Genomic DNA, 17,279 nt, shown 5'->3' on the forward strand with positions numbered 1-17,279 from the left:
ACATAAACAGATAATGTAATGGTATAAGGAAACTGACAGAAACCACGAATCAGCCCATAAAATAGTTGTACACGATACAGTGTAGGGTGCAGGGTGAAAGGCCCATTGTGGGGCCTTCACTATACATTCATTCTAAGTTTTGAGAGCTTCCCTATTTTTGGAGTGTAATAGTTTGATTTCGTCTTTCAAATTAAGGATGGTTTATGATTGAACTTTGATTTATGAATGCTTTAGATTAACAAGGGATATATTTGTCTACCATTACTCCACAATATCAGATCAATTTGGTTTAATTTATAGTATGCAATATGACAATAATGTTTTCAAAACAAGATGTTCGGGCGTTGCGATACATTTTAAGTAACAATTGGTATGTTCTGTTTTTTAATCAAGGAGGATCCAAGTGAAGCTACAGGAGTTTCAGCAACGTCAAAAACTGGGACCGAACAGTTTGTTTTGCTTGATGAGGAACAGGAAGGGCAGCCTCTCCCAAAGAGAAGGAGACCTGGAGAGAAACAGAAGCCGGGTTTAAGCCACTGCCACCATCCACATACATCGAGGAAGATGAGGGAGAGAAATTCTCCTACCCTTAAAGAGGTACTTTTAAGTTACATACCACAAACACCATTTTATATAATATACTAAATATAATTTTTTTATTAAATCCCCAAAGTACGCTGGGTGAAATATAAGTTAATATCACACTGAAAGAATACCTCCGCTGACTAACGTTGATGTTACTGGAATTTAGTACATCAAATTATTTTTCCCTTGCTTCCTAGAATGGTTGATTTTTGACCAAGCATGCTTCCCTGCTGTGATTGTTCAACTGGGAAAACAACTTTTTCCACAGGAAGGCAAGTAAATTTGATTGGAAGGAATCTAAATGTTTTTTGGGGAAAAAAAATATATGCAGTAATGTCATTTAAGATTGCTTGTGCATTGAAATAATTGCTTTTTGTCTTTGAATTTCAGGGCGATACACTCAAAGACTTTTTCAGTGGACATTGCTGATCTAGTTGAAAGTGGGTACTGGCCAGCAACAGTCAATTTTAAAACCTTGTATGCAGTGGATTGGTTCACTAAATATGAGGATCTCAAGATTGCGGCTCTGGGAATGTCACGGCAAGCTTTTGTTAGCATGCCTGAACATCGCACAAAAGTCTTAGGTCGGTGAGTATAAAATGGAACTAATTACCCACTGCTTGCAATATGTTTCCCATATATTTACTATAATATAGTGTTGGATTTTTGTCTTTTTCTAGCAGATTAAGATATGTGGGGATACCATGCAGAATGCATTACTGGAATAGACCTATGCCAAATTTGAAGTTGAGAGGCTGTCTCAGGTGCAGCATTCAGTGCCCTGCGTGCACACCCTCCATGTTGGCTTTTGCAGTGGATGGGATCCGTAAACTATACGGCTTTAAGAGCCAACCAGGGTAAAAAATTTAGAGTGCCATAAACAGTACATTTGTAAATATGTATATATTTTTATATGTTTGAGACTTGATTGATTTTTTGTTGTTCTGGCCAAGGATTCTGAGGTGTCTTCCTTGGTTGACTACATCCATGAGACGACAAAACACGTAAAGTTATATTACATTGTCCCTTATTTTACGACGCAACGTTTTCTTGTACCCTACCAATTTTATTTATGAATAATGATGTTTGGAAAGTAGAAAACAAAAACCCCACCACCTTCTGAATTTATCCTTCTCCTACGCACCTGTCGCCTGTCTCACGAAATAGATGTGCAAAGTTTTCCTCTGTTATGTATAATGATGACCCCATCAAATATCATGTTAGCAATATTTACACCTTTTTAATTTATACTGTTTATTTCTGTCTACATGTGTGAATTTGCCTTCATTAGTTTTAGAAAAGGGCGATGTATCGGTCAGTGGGCGGCAGCACGAGACTCACTAGTCTGTAAGTAGACAAAGGCGTTGAGGTTGCTGTCGGCCATTGTTTTTTTGCTTAAGGGACTGAATATGTTCCGTGCAGAAATATTTGCACTTCCCTTATATCTACAAAAACTGCTTGCTTCACAGACTGCAGTTTGTTTTGCTCCGATGTGGTGTGCAAATACTAGCCGTATCTGCAAAGGGTTGTGCAGCATTAACATTTTGTAACTCTGATTTTGTTTTGACAGACTGTGCAAAGGACCTTGAGAACATCACCACTCTACAGGAAGACACAGTCCAGTAATGGGTGTCAGATGTTCAGCAGTGGACGACAGGTACTGTGGAAAAAATGTATGTCATTGTTGCACAATGTCCTTTGACTCTGTTTACACAAGGTCTACACAAAAAGGTTTGATTTGTAAACTGATATTGGCACTAATTCATTTTATTCTCCTCTTCACAAGGACCAACCAATCAAAATGACTTGCAGAACGCCATTGAGGACTCTATTTGAGCATTAAGCAGCAAAGATTTCAGCTGTATCGTCAGGCTGGTGAGACAACAAGATGCCAACGTTAATGCCAATTTCTTTGTGTAACATACTGTGACAAAATGTATTGATTACTATTTGTAGATTGTAAAAATAGCTAACCCATTTATAAAAAAAAACAAAACTAGAATTACCGCACTGCGGTTGTATGACTCCGCTAACCAGTGCAGTTTCTGTGTACATATCTCTACATACTTTTTCTCATATAAATGTCACTGTAACCTCTTGACAACTGAAACCGTAAGATGTGGTCATTGTGGCCTTGACCTTTTGACTTTAAGGCAAATAGTCAGATGGACAACCCGAAAACATACAGTTATGCCTCCGGCAACTGGCTATTGCAGAGGCATTCAAATGTTAGTGTTTGGTTTCACATTCTAGATGGCAATAAGCAGAGACATCAACTCAGGAAAAATATTTCTGTAGAAAAGAAAGCCTTGTATGTGTGTGTATATATACATACACACAAACGCACTATTAAAACGTTTTGTTTTTTATCATATATTCTCAGGCAGTACTGAGGCATTTACAGAGACGGGACATGAGGGTCTACTCTGCGTGCTCAAGAGAAGATTGCACAAAGTTCAAGCTCAGCAGGCTGCAGTGGGTCCGACATATTCTGGAACGGCAACAATGTCTTTGGATGACTCCTCCTCTGAAGAGGAAAACATGGAGAGTTACTTCTTCGCTGCTCAAGAACTGCGAGTGCTGTGATTAGGTAAACGTGTGAATAACTCTGTTGCTGCACTGCTACTGTTGCTACTCCCTGGCAGCCTTAGGAAGGCCTTAGCTTTGTGTTGGGTAGCTGTTAGCTTTAGCATATTTAGTGTTTAGTGGCCTGTCTGACGTTTATCTTTAAAAAAAAAAAACAATCAGAGGGAACCATCTTCAGAATTTAACACTATGGTTTGTTTGTGTCCTTCAGTTCTTCTCAAGTGAAGCTGTACCACTGTGCTCCAGCTCCACACTCCCTCCTGCAGCCTCCGCTCCTGATGCTAACCTCCTGTCTCCATCACACCAAGCAGCAAACCTGGAGTGACAGAACTTTCTCCATAGCTGCCCCCTCCCTCTGAAACCCCCTCTCCCAAACACTATTTTTGTATTTTTTTGCATGAGAATTGTTGATCATATCATTTCCAGCAACTGCCTTAATGTAATTTTTGTGCATAATAAATGACATTGATCATAACATATTGGGATTTCCTTGCACTTCTACACCATGTTATTGGCAGATAAGATGCTGATTGAGTTAAAGCAGTGAATGCTCTGCTTTAAGCAAAATAAACACAAAAGGATCAAATGGATTTGAAGTAGAATGGGCACATTACATTCTGTAGAGAGTACCTCAGCTACTGAAGTCAGAAAATTACTTTCTTTATCTGAGGTTTCAGTCATTTATAGTCACAGCAAAGCACACAGGTCTGGTTGTCTAAGTGGCGCCCATATCATATTGTTTAAGATGTGTAACATCAAGCTTGTGTATCAGTGCTAAATACATCCAGTCATAAGTCAGAGTCCACCCTCTTGTTTACACTAAAATTAGGTGACCCAGATGTTTCACAATGCAATCTGATAAGGTCATATGAGAAACATTCTTAACATCAAAGAAATGAACACAGCAGTACAGCAATAGATGTTTCACTTTAAATCAGTAGCTGGTAAGCGGTAATGAGGCAGGGGTTTCTATCAGAAATCATTTCTGGGACATTACTTTAAAAGATCTCCAGTATAAGCAAATATGTTCTAAAATTGGTTTACATCCAAGTGTGAGGCTGTCCCACCACTTGGAGTGAAGATATAGTCTAGGTATGAACAGTCAAAACCTCAAATCACACCCAGTACGGTATGGTTCAGGTGACAGTAGGTGGAAGGTGAAGGTCATTTCCATGAGCTCAAGAGAAACAATGTGACGTCTTAGTAGTTCATATTTGGGTCCTCTTAAAACATGCACCCACTAGGTACTCTATACTGTAATCCTGAAAACCAGGGACCATGCTGCATTGGGGTCTAGGGGAAGGGAGTAGCAATGTTAAAAATCAAAGGGAAGACTGTGATATGAAAAGTGTTTCACAAGGAAAATTAGGTCTACACTTGCCCAAATTGAATGCAGATATATGTATCAAGTCAGATGGATACCATAGATTTATACAGAGTCAATGTCATTGGTAGTGAAAGTAGAAAATGAATACACTAAGATACATACAGTATGAACACATAAAAAATGTTCAGGAGTATTCAAAATATATCATGCAGAAGAGTATTGGTGTAAGTATATGGACATAATATATGGACACAAGTATAAATATTGTTGTGAGAGAATACATAAGTAGTCCAGAGAGTATGTACACAGTGTGTGTGGGGGAGGGGTGGCTGCAAGTTAGGGATGGTGGTGGTGGTGGGGGGGGCCTGTGGGATGACGAAGTCATCACCCGCCCTACTCTCCCTCTGATTGGCTAGTAATCCTGATTGGCGCCAGAGCTATGTATTGGTGTTTAGGAATGAGGACCGTCAGAGTTAGGGTCAGGGGTTAGCCAATCAGAACCAGAGTAGGGGGCGGGCATTGTCATCATCGCGGGAATCCTGACATGCTCCACAACAGCTGATGCTCCTGGACAGGTATGGGACGAGCAATTATGAATTTTAATATTTCAGTATTGAAAAGTATTAGGCATTTGTTAATAATTACCATGGAGCAGAGTTTATATTGGTTCCTAACGTTTCAGTTTGGTGTGAAACGTTAGGAATGTATAGTATAGTGTAGTGTGTATGTGTATACTAACTTGAATGTGAAATCTCAACATATAGCTCAGTCTACTGCAAAAGTCATAAACACCACATTTAAAGCATAGATCAAATTAAGTTGTATGGATGTATTTTATTTATATGTATTGAAAATAATGAATATGCTAGTATGCACCACAAAACATTACTCTGATATTAATGTGTTTTTGTTCCATTGAGGTTGGAGTAACCAGCATCCCTCCACTCACCAACCCTCCATCATCCCTGCCAACCAGCCACCCATCAGCCAACTGGCCGCTTGTCCTCTCAACCAACCCTCCACCAGTCTTGACATGCAGCCTCCCAGTGCCATGTTGAATCAGGGTATGTTGTGGTGACATTTTTAGAAAACGAACACAATAACGTTGTATTTTTACTAAGGTGTTACACAAGTAAATAATACATACATGTAGGTCAGAGTAACTAACCTTTGAAATCTTCCTAAAGATGACTGATGTTTGTGAACTTTGTTTCTACAATTGTCATGACACTACATCACATTATGTAAATGGGAATTTGTTTTGCTAGAGTTGTGATATTGTGGTAATAAATTGGAGTATTATATTCATATATATATATCTGAGTGTGTGAATGGATATGATCCCTAAAACTGAGCTCATCATTCATGTTTACTCTTTAGATTTTTTATCTTTTCACATATTTTTTGTGGATTTGGACTCACAAACATATGTCGTAGGGCGACTAAAGTGAGAAAAGTGAGCAGCGGAGTCTGTGTTTGTGCGCCGTTACCTTTCCCTCAGATTCTGGGACTATATTAAAGAAGCTGTGCAATTCTTTTATATAATCATCCATTTATAGACATCAATTTGGCCCGGGACAAGCGTGATTACTAACAATTTTTTAAGGAGGCAGTACGAAATTTGACAGAGCCGGCGCACAATGAACTGAATATCTTTAATTTATTATCTAGGGCAGCAGGGCTCCATCTAATTGGCCAAATATATTGACATGCAGAGCGTGAATACATGGCACATTGAACACCATTTATCGCAGTCCAAGCAGTCTTTTGTGATATGTACATCGCCCATGTTGATATTGCGATGACCGTAATTTTTAGATATCTTGTACAGCCCTAGTGTCTATGATTTAAAACCCATAAGCATGATCTGTTTTTTTCCCTGTTCTAAAGCCAAATAAGGTTTGCTGCCATCTAGTGGTTATTTCTTTCCAACCAGCTGAATAGTTAATGGATTTGAAGTCATCAGCGGATAATGAGATGAAATGTTGCTGGTCATCAACGTAATCATGTTATTTTTGCTGATGATAAAGCCAAGGGGAATCATGTCAAGTTAAAAGTGCACAGGAAGGAACCCTGTGGAACCCCAAACACTATTGTTTTTTGTTGGAGTGGAAGTCGACTGTTAATCGATTAGTTGTTGCAGCCCTAGATTGACACACCCAGTTTTTTAGCATTTCCAGTAGGTTCCCATGATCTCCATGATGCATGTGCTAAATGCATAGCTCTGGTAGGAGTATTAGGATGTTCACTGACAATTGATTATCAAATTGTGCAACAATGCTAATATTAAAATATATGAGGTCAGATTGAGAGTAAGTGTACTCTTGTTTTGCTCTTTCAGAAGCAACCGTTCAATCACTGGAGGAGAGAAGTATTACCCGGTGAAGAAGGTACTGAAAAGCAAAAGGTTGAAGGTTTTATTTGTTGTAATTTGAGGTCAAAAAATTTAGTTGTAATATACAAAAAAATGTTGTACTACAGAGATACTAACTGGATTTACAATCACCACAACTTCAAACTGTAAAGTCATCTGACCATAGGTTTGCTTGTAATGATAAACATGTTTTAATGTGTTTCAGGGGAACGTAATGGAACTGGTGGAGCGGGAGCCCTGTTCCATGTGGTATGTACAATGTCTCTTAATTGGATTTGATTGTCCCTAAAATTACTTAATGTTTACTGCAATATTACAATTAAGAAATTAGTATTATATATCGTTAGTTTTTCTTATATAACATTATGCATTTCTTTACTTTTATGTAAACCCTTCAAACCCCAACGCCTTGTGTGAACTGCTGAAACCATTTGCTGCTGGAATTGTTTGCTGAATTTTATATATAAATTATATAATTGATTTAGCCCTTGCCTTATACAGTATGTCTATCATCTCTATACAGTAATACAAAATTTAAAAATTAAAATTCAAGTAGACAGCAGATTTGTTATTATTCATCGCTATTACAGAGCACATGAAGATTAACAGTGTGTACAAACAACTCTTTACATAGCAGAAATACAAATACAAAGTTATAAGAAAAAAGTAAAGATAAAAAATGTATTAATGATATACGAAAAATAATCTTAATGTTCATCATCAGTCCATATCAAATTTATCAAATACACAATAGGCATATATACTGTAAAAATGTGCACTCGCTATACTAAGCCGTCCAAGATGACAGGTCCGCTCACGCATGCACACTCGGGCCCGCCTCGGTATGAATGTAGTTGCGGGGACTTCTTAGATCCTTCGAATTAGAGGTGTAATCTATCATCAAATATTAATATCAAATAACGTGAATAACATTCACGCTCACTGAACGACGCAACGCACGGACGATGATTCAAACAGCACGCTACGACGTGGTTTTACGGCATGGCAGCGTTCACAGCAACCACCATAGCAACGATAAAAACGTTACATTACTACGATTTTTCTGGCGAGATCTGAAAAATATTCGTGATAACTAATAAAATATAGATCATAAGCATGAACTGGCTGAAGATTGTGGAAGCAAAGAGCATATTTCTCGCTAGAAATGGTGTCAGAATGTATTTTAATGCCCAAACTATATTATAAAATGACATTTTTATCTGAAAATACAAGGAATGTCCGCCATGTTTTCGTTTTCGCAGACGGGAACTTGAGAGTCACGTGACGTGGGCACAGGCCAATGCAAAACAATGGGCAGACAAAAACGTAGGTATCTCACAATCTGAGAGGCCAAATTGTGAGAATACTACGTTTTTCCAAGTGGACCAACGTAGGTGGTGTACGTTTTCTGATGAGACTGGGTTGCAACGGACACAATGTTGTCATAACTCCACTGTGCATTGTCCTATCACTACCAAACTTCTGTCACATGATCAGAGTCCAAGCCTGAACAGCTCTATGTGTCAATATTTCCTCAGTGTCATAGCGCCACCTACTGATTCGCCATGAAACAGGAAGTACTTTGTAAATCCACTCTGCATTATCCAACCGGCTCCAAACTACTGAACTATGATCACAATCCTGACCTGAACAGCTCCATATATTAATATTAGTTCAGGGTCATAGCGCCACCTACTGATCAGTGTGAAAATTCAGGGGCTGCGTTCCAGGGGGCGCTGTTGAGCCATTTTGCCACGCCCATTAAAAATTACTCCAGAATACGTACATTTTCACCACTTTCAAATTTTCTGCAAACTTTGGTGACGATTGGAGCATGGTAAAGCCCTCAAAAAGCCAATTAATTTGCCTGAAAAAATATTTTTTAATAAAATATCCGTAGATCTGGAGAAGAACATGGACTCTACTGCTTAGAACAGAACTTACAGTTGATCCTCTCCATGTTGGATGAACGCAGGTGATCCAATGTAAGAAAAGTACTTGTAAAGTAGTTTTGCCGTGAAGCGCTGATCTACTGATGGTCGTCTGTCGGGGTTTAAGGACGTTGTCAGAGAGAAGATTCTCGGGCAGCTGTTGTCTACTAATGGAGCTGTCGTAAAGGAGCAACATTTCTCCTTTATATGTGACATTATTGGCTTTATATCAAAGCCAATAAAGAGTTCTAAAGGAGAAATGTTGCTCCTTTACGACAGCTCCATTAGTGGGCAGCTGTCGTAAAGGAGCAACATTTCTCCTTTATATGTGACTTTATTGGCTTTATATCAACATTGAGGTGCGTCGAAGGTTCATCCTTCGCCAAAGGAGACGATGTTGTCATAACTCCAGTGTGCATTGTCCTATCACCGCCAAACTTCTGTCTCATGATCAGAGACCAAGCCTGAACAGCTCTATGTGTCAATATTTCCTCAGTGTCATAGCGCCACCTACTGATTCGCCATGAAACAGGAAGTACTTTGCAAATCTACTCTGCACTATCCAACCGGCTCCGAACTACTGACCTATGATCACAATCCTGACCTGAACAGCTCCTTATATTAATATTAGTTCAGGGTCATAGCGCCACCTACTGATCAGTGTAAAAATTAAGTTGTTGTAACATTGTCCAATTGACACAAAATTGCTCACGCTACATCAGAGCCCCTACTTGAACAGATATATTAGTCTGTAGGTAATAATAGTGATGGCGCCACCTACTGGCAACTGGAAGTAAGCTTTGTTTTACAACTATCATTCGATTGACATAAAATGTTCACAGTGTGATGTGCAATTGATAGCCTGGACCGTAATGAGCAATTAGCAGGCAAGGATCGACATTGCTCGACGGACGCAGGCAGTGAAGCGTTTGTCCTTGCCGCAGTGCGCAAAACGCATGCAACGCGGAGACGTACGTGCCTTGGTCATTGATCGTTCTCTCCACCGACCGCAACAGGCTTCGAAATGCGTGTGCTCGGGCGCCCGTCAGTGCTACAACGAAGCCCTAGTTATATCTGAATTTCGAGCTAGACAAAAGTGGTATCATCTTCACAGCTCTAACACAAACACACCACACACCAGATTTAACTGGGGTTGTAAGAAGAATTAGTAAAATACTTCGGGTAAGAGTCAGATTTGTCTTTTTTGACAGCAGCACTGACTTATTCCTCATCTGTCTAAAGAAGAGCCGATGGCAGGGATTTGTTCTGCTGCTTGCAGTATTTCTGGAATAGTTCGAGTTAGAAATCTTAGCTGTGAACCAGGGACTTGAGCTACATCTTGTTCTTGTGTTTTTAAAAGGTGCGTGTTTGTCTAAGACTGAGTTCAAAACACTAGTATAGCTATAGCTATACTAGTATAGCTTAATGTTAATTCAGGCATTTTTAGATTGTCAGTAATTGGTCTGGAGTAAAGGTCGTGTACAAAGCCCTGGTCATTAAAATGTTTCACTTTCCTCCTGACCACTGTGTATGAATTTGTTTTACTCCGTTTCAGATGTGTGGTACAAACTGTCGGGCAATGATCACTAATACTAAAGTCAAAAACACCACTGGCAGATATTTGTCAGGTCTGTTTGTCAGTATCTCGTCAGTTAAGCTTGACTAAGCAGAATCCTTGAGGTTGGAGTGAGAGAGATGTGAAACAAGCTGTTAAATGATTTTAGATGTTTTAAGATTGATGGATGCTGAGGTCTAAATTAAGATCACCAAGAATGAACACATTATGATTAATTAGTAGTGTATCTAATTCAGCCAATTTATTGAGGGCGTCTGTAGACACCAATGACTGTTATTGAATTCTGAGGTTATAGATACATTTATATACATTTGAAGGGAAATACATTTAAAATATCAATTTAAAATTAAGTCAGTTAAAGCACACAGAGAGATGATGTTACATATTAACATCAGAGTAATTATACATAATATTTATATATTTATTATTATTGTTATTATTATTATTTATATTATATTTATATTCATAATATATATATATATATATACTGTATATATAAGTAATACTGTTCAATTGAAATTCAGATCATTCAAATCACTTCAAACAGTTTGTGCATTGATGTTTCAGTAAAGGTCAAATGACAAAAACAACAGTCCTATGATCCTTAGATGTCACATTTAGAACTCTTTATTGGCTTTGATATCAGGAAGGCGAAGTTTCAACCTCTGCTGGACTGTAAGGAGAAGCTGAGGAGCACTGTCCTGGAACATGAGGCCTACTTCCAGCAGACAGAGCATCTCATAAACCAGATCACGGAGACAAAGGAGAAGTTGTCTGCTGAGCATAAGGAAGTAGAACTCCTGATCCTGCAGAACTTTGAGCTTCAGGTTCGTTACATCAGATCATTTTGGATTTTAATTATATGGATTGTAGGTTTGTTTCATGTTCAGACTTTGAAGAAGAAAATGTTGACACTTATGTTGTGTCTCTGTCTTTTCAGGATCTCGCCTTGAAGTACAATGAGAAGGTCAAAAAGGAGAGGAAGGAGAAGAAGAAGCAGGAAAAGAAAGAGCAACTGGAGAGAGAGAAGAAGGAGAAGGAGAATAAAGAACTGAAGAAGAGAGAGAAGAAGGAGAATAAAGAACTGAAGAAGAGAGAGAAGAAGGAGAATAAAGAACTGAAGAAGAGAGAGGAGAAGGAGAAGGAGGAGAAGGAGGAGAGAGAAGGGACACAGAGGAGGAAGATGTTCCCCTGTTTTCTCTTTAAACGACGGAGGTCCTCCTCTTCCTCAACCGTCCCCTCATCCTGACTCCCCCCCTCCCCTCCTTACCCTCCCCTCCCTCCTCACACCTGTATTACATACATATTTTTGGAAAATAGAAAATAAAAAATAATCTTATCCCAGTTTGCTCTTTTATTCCAGATGCTGGTTAGTGTACATCAATCTCAATGATGAAAACTGAACATGTATATGTAAAAAATGACATAGTGCAAACTTTAACGCCACGCCACGGTCACACCGTGTGACGAAAAATTGATCTTTGAGGTAGTTTTCATCTCCATCTTGCTGTGATGTCACGCATCTCCATATGAAGTTGATCTGATGAAAGCCCTGGGACAAGTACATCAAAGTAAAAAAGTGGAAAATGGCCAATATGGCCACTAAAGTCAAAATGGCGGGCTTCCTGTTGCTTTTTTCCCATTGCACCTTTGACCTTTTTTGTTTGTCTGGTCATGATACACCAGGGCTACGATTTTTGTGAAGATCGGTGAAAGCTAACTGAGGGGCTTTTCCTTAGATGGCGCTGTTGAGCCATTTTTCCACGCCCATTTCAAATTACTCCTGAATACAATTACTTTTTGGGGTTTTGAATTCCCTGCAAACTTTGGTAACAATTTGAGCATGTCTAGGCCCTGAAAAAGCCCCAAAAGGGAAATACAAATCTTTGAAATACAATAGGGCCTCCCACTGGAGGTGCTCGGGCCCTAATTAAGTCAGTTAAAGCACACAGAGAGATGATGTTACATATTAACATCAGAGTAATTATATGTAATATGTAATAGGGCCCGAGCACCGAACGGTGGGAGGCCCTATTGAAATTGTAAGGATTTTTACTATTATTATTATTTCCCTTTGGGGGGCTTTTTCAGGGCCTAGACATGCTAAAAAAATCATGAAACTTCAAGGCCTACGGATATTTTACTATTCTGGAATAATTTGAAATGGGCGTGGCAAAATGGCTCAACAGCGCCCCCTGAAACGCAGCCCCTAGGTTTCCCTTTTACCGATCTTCACAAAAATCGTAGCCCAGGTGTATCATGACCAGAAAAACATAAAAGTCTCTCAGTGCATTATGAAAAACGCAACAGGAAGCCCGCCATTTTGCGTTTAGTGGCCATTTTGGCCATATTCCACATTTTTACTTTGACGAACTTGTCCCAGGGCTTTCATCAGATCAACTTCAAATTGAGATGAGTGTCATCCAAACAAGATGGAGATATAAACTAACTCAAAGATCAATTTTTTCGTCACACGAAAATAGCATATTTCAAAGTAATCAAATGCAATTCAAATTGCTTTTCTTCTTCTTCTTCTTCTTCTTCTTCTTGCTCCTGGCAAAATGACGAGGTCTGGGACCTTGGGTTCAGGGTCAGAGACGTCCACTTCAGGGTCTGGGACCTCGGGTTCAGGGTCTGGGACCTCGGGTTCAGGGTCTGGGACCTTGGGTTCAGGGTCAGAGACGTCCACTTCAGGGTCTGGGACCTCGGGTTCAGGGTCTGGGACCTAGGGTTCAGGGTCTGGGACCTTGGGTTCAGGGTCAGAGACGTCCACTTCTGGGTCTTGGACCTCGGGTCCAGGGTCTGGGACCTCGGGTTCAGGGTCTGGGACCTCGGGTTCAGGGTCTGGGACCTCGGGTTCAGGGTCACCGACGTCCACTTCAGGGTCTGGGACCTCGGGTTCAGGGTCTGGGACCTAGGGTTCAGGGTCTGGGACCTTGGGTTCAGGGTCAGAGACGTCCACTTCTGGGTCTTGGACCTCGGGTCCAGGGTCTGGGACCTCGGGTTCAGGGTCTGGGACCTCGGGTTCAGGGTCTGGGACCTCGGGTTCAGGGTCACCGACGTCCACTTCAGGGTCTGGGACCTCGGGTTCAGGGTCTGGGACCTTGGGTTCAGGGTCTGGGACCTCGGGTTCAGGGTCACCGACGTCCACTTCAGGGTCTGGGGCCTCGGGTTCAGGGTCACCGACGTCCACTTCAGGGTCTGGGGCCTCGGGTTCAGGGTCACCGACGTCCACTTCAGGGTCTGGGACCTCGGGTTCAGGGTCTGTGACCTCGGGTTCAGGGTCTGGGACCTCAGGTTCAGGGTCTGGGACCTCGGGTTCAGGGTCACCGACGTCCACTTCAGGGTCTGGGACCTCGGGTTCAGGGTCTGGGACCTCTTCAGTTGAGCTTCAAACCAGAGATGTCTGGGACCTTGGGTTCAGGGTCTGGGACCTCGGGTTCAGGGTCACCGACGTCCACTTCAGGGTCTGGGGCCTCGGGTTCAGGGTCACCGACGTCCACTTCAGGGTCTGGGACCTCGGGTTCAGGGTCTGGGACCTCGGGTTCAGGGTCTGGGACCTCGGGTTCAGGGTCACCGACGTCCACTTCAGGGTCTGGGACCTCGGGTTCAGGGTCTGGGACCTCTTCAGTTGAGCTTCAAACCAGAGATGTCTGGGACCTCGGGTTCAGGGTCTGGGACCTTGGGTTCAGGGTCAGAGACGTCCACTTCAGGGTCCTGGACCTCGGGTTCAGGGTCACCGACGTCCACTTCTGGGTCTGGGGCCTCGGGTTCAGGGTCTGGGACCTCGGGTTCAGGGTCACCGACGTCCACTTCAGGGTCTGGGACCTCGGGTTCAGGGTCTGGGACCTCTTCAGTTGAGCTTCAAACCAGAGATGTCTGGGACCTCGGGTTCAGGGTCTGGGACCTTGGGTTCAGGGTCAGAGACGTCCACTTCAGGGTCCTGGACCTCGGGTTCAGGGTCACCGACGTCCACTTCTGGGTCTGGGACCTTGGGTTCAGGGTCTGGGACCTCGTTATTAATATTATTATTATAATAATAATATTTATTATTGAAATCACTTTTTTTTACAATAGAAAATCCCAAACACTAAATTTAATTAAGTTTGAATTTAATGTATATCTACATTCAACTGCATTTTTTTAACATTATCATGTTTGTTCCTTTGATGTATGTCACTGCAGGTCACCATAGCAACCCCCCGCCCCCTCCTGCTTCCTTTTGCTCAGATTAAAGGCAAACAGACCTTTGAAGTCCGTCGTTACCTAACCGTCAGTTTTCAGTCAGTTTTCAGTCAGTTTTCAGTCAGTTTTCTTCTGACTACTTGGCTCGTTGCACTTGAATCGCTTCTTTCACCGGAACTCGTTTCTTTGGATTTGCCTTGAAGACTACGATTTATTTGAATCAACATGATGCCAAAACAAAAGCAAAGCGTGGAATTAACTTCCAAGCCAACTGCTCTTGTGCTGGGAGAGAGGAGGAAGATGTTCCGGAGGCACAGTGACAGGGAGGCAGTTGTGTTCTTGGAGACTTCCGCCTCCTCAAAGAAGCCCACCTGATCGGAGGGGCGAGAAGAGGCGACGCCCTCCAACCGAGCCCGTGGTCTTTCTCCACGCTGCCTCCTACGAGGATCAGCCGCAGGTGGACATCACCTTTGGCTTTCCATCCAGCCAGAGGACCGAGAGGACAGAGGAGGAAGCTCCAGCTGCCTCTGAAGAAGCTGTGAGGAAGGAGCAGGTCCAGCCTGAGGAGTCCGTCAGCTGTGTCACTGAAAACTTTCAAGCTTTCATGACGGAGCTGAGTCACGAGAAGATGGACATTGAGGAGAGCCTGCAGGAAACGGTTGAGCTCCTCTTTGAGAGGGCCGTGCAGAGACAACACTCTGCTGCAGTCTTCGCTGAGCTGTGCCAACGCCTCTCAACAGTAAGTTATGCATCTATGACTGGAAGCTACTTTTATCCTGTTTCTTACTTAGTTGAGCAGCTTGTGTTTTTTTGCAGGTTGTAACATTAATTTAACCCTTTGATAAACAAGCTATCTAGTAATGGATTGTCAAATAAGACTTAATAAGAATATACATTTGTTCATAAGGTAAGAAAGGACAATTTTAAATAATGATTTGTGTTAATCAAAAACAAGATATAATGAATACGTAGAATATTAAATGATGAAATAAGTTGATTTGAAAGATATGGCAAAGAAACACTCTAACATGCATGAAATAACATAGGAAATGAATACAGGTCATTTTTGACCCATGTTGTGCATTAGAAGGGAAGTGATACAAAAAGGATTTTGATTCAAAAAGTAAGAAAGGAAAAATTTAAATAAGGATTTGTGATGATAAAAAACAAGTAAATTGAAGAAAACCTGAAATACTGAAAGATTAACATAATTTACTGCAAAGATATAAATAATAAAAACTGAGTGGGGTTACTTTTGACCCATGTTGTGTTAATCAAATTATGAGTTCATTTAGAATTGAGGATACAAATCAGCACACACTGATCACTGTTGACTGCATTTGGTGTTTGCTGTATAAAGTGATTCCTTGCATAGAAATAATCACTATTTATTTTACTAAGTATGTGAGTTGCATTTGTGTTAATATTTCCTTGTGGTTTTCTCCTCTTCAGGTGGAAGTCCAATCCTTGTCCGACTGGTCAGCCAGTGTCTCCTTCAGGTCTCTGCTTGTCAAACACTGCCAGGCAGAGTACAGGAAGAACTTTGACAGGGAGGACATTTCTCAGAAGAGGGGGTCTTGCCTGGAGCCAGTCAGGGACGTGAGGGTGATTGATCGGCTGAGAGAAGACCGAAACAACGCCAGACCCTCCTGTCGCTCCCTCAATACCATCAGGTTTATTGGGGAGCTGTTCATATCAAAGGTTCTGGCTGAGAAAGCAATGCACAGCTGCATCAGGAGGCTGCTGCAAAACGGAGACGGGCCGTCTCTTGAGAGCCTCTGTGAGCTCCTCCAACTCATCCAGCAGGACCTGGAGGTGGTCATGTCCAGGGAGGTGATGGACTCCTTCTATAACCTGCTGGAGTTCATTGCAGAGGAAGGGAAGAGGGCACCAAGGCTCTCCCTTTTGTTGAAGGACACAGTGGACACAAGGAAGAGAGCAGGCTCCACTCCCCACTAACATTTCAATGAAAACACATGTGGGAAATATAACTTTACATTTCCCTTTTTCCCAAGAATCAATGAAAAGAAAATAGATGTTGATATATAGATGTACTTGTTTTTTTGTAACACTTCTGAATATATTGTATTTTCAAAGTTTCACTGTTCAGTTTTTCCTAACCTGTGTTTTGTTTTATCCTGTGAATATTTACACTGGCAGCTAATTACGCTAAAAGGTTTAGGCTGATGTCATGTTGATGTTGATACACACATTGAGTGTCTTTTCATACTGGAGCTCAACAAATGATGATTGATTTTTTATGTCAAAAACTGAAAGAAGTAATAATGTAGTACTGACTGTGTAATCATCTAATATTGCAATTTTGGGATTTTATAATGGGTGTCTATCTGAGGTTTCTGTATAATGTACACTGGATGACATCGTACCCTGAGAAATGTCTGTACTCAGTTTGAGATTTTTACTATGTTGTCGACTAATGAATAAAATGTTTATATTTAATTGGATGTTTCTATGTCTTGCATGCAGCTGGCCTCACATTTCAATTAAAACATGTGGGAAATATAACTTATACATTTCCCCTTTTCCCAAGAATCAATGAAAAGCACAGATGACTGAAGAGTTTCTGGGACAACATTTGACAAAAGTACTTATCCTGAACTGAACATCAAATCTAAATGAGAATTCAGTAAAAAAAAACATATTTGATCTCATATTTGATCTCCTTACAGCTGGTTATGTAAGACTAGTTTCACT

The 17,279-nt window shown here is 41.1% G+C and overlaps 1 protein-coding gene and 1 long non-coding RNA gene across 3 annotated transcripts; both read left to right on the plus strand.

Annotated features, from left to right (window-relative positions):
• Positions 1 to 789: 789 nt before the first annotated feature.
• On the plus strand, positions 790 to 16,569 carry LOC117774106 (eukaryotic translation initiation factor 4 gamma 1-like). Its single transcript, XM_034606218.1, has 6 exons — positions 790 to 857; positions 976 to 1,025; positions 1,058 to 1,135; positions 4,121 to 4,122; positions 15,098 to 15,303; positions 16,017 to 16,569. The coding sequence occupies exons 3-6, from the start codon at positions 1,065 to 1,067 to the stop codon at positions 16,521 to 16,523; spliced, it is 786 nt and encodes a 261-aa protein (XP_034462109.1). The 5' UTR covers positions 790 to 857; positions 976 to 1,025; positions 1,058 to 1,064; the 3' UTR covers positions 16,524 to 16,569.
• On the plus strand, positions 1,537 to 3,567 carry LOC117774114. 2 transcript variants are annotated; one of them, XR_004616017.1, is made up of 4 exons: positions 1,537 to 1,589; positions 2,156 to 2,242; positions 2,969 to 3,175; positions 3,383 to 3,567. It is a non-coding gene; the product is annotated as an uncharacterized LOC117774114 (long non-coding RNA). The 2 variants fall into 2 exon arrangements; XR_004616016.1 differs by lacking the exon at positions 1,537 to 1,589 and having other exon boundaries at positions 1,940 to 2,242.
• Positions 16,570 to 17,279: the final 710 nt, after the last annotated feature.

This window comes from Hippoglossus hippoglossus, chromosome 14, assembly GCF_009819705.1.
Source record: "Hippoglossus hippoglossus isolate fHipHip1 chromosome 14, fHipHip1.pri, whole genome shotgun sequence".
Classification (NCBI taxonomy): Eukaryota; Metazoa; Chordata; class Actinopteri; order Pleuronectiformes; family Pleuronectidae; genus Hippoglossus; species Hippoglossus hippoglossus.

Coding starts and splice junctions, on each gene's coding strand:
- LOC117774106 (XM_034606218.1), top strand. CDS start 1,065: ATGCAGTGGATTGGTTCACTAAATATGAGGATCTCAAGATTGCGGCTC. Junction 15,304..16,016: donor TGTGCCAACGCCTCTCAACA/GTAAGTTATGCA, acceptor TCTCCTCTTCAG/GTGGAAGTCCAATCCTTGTC.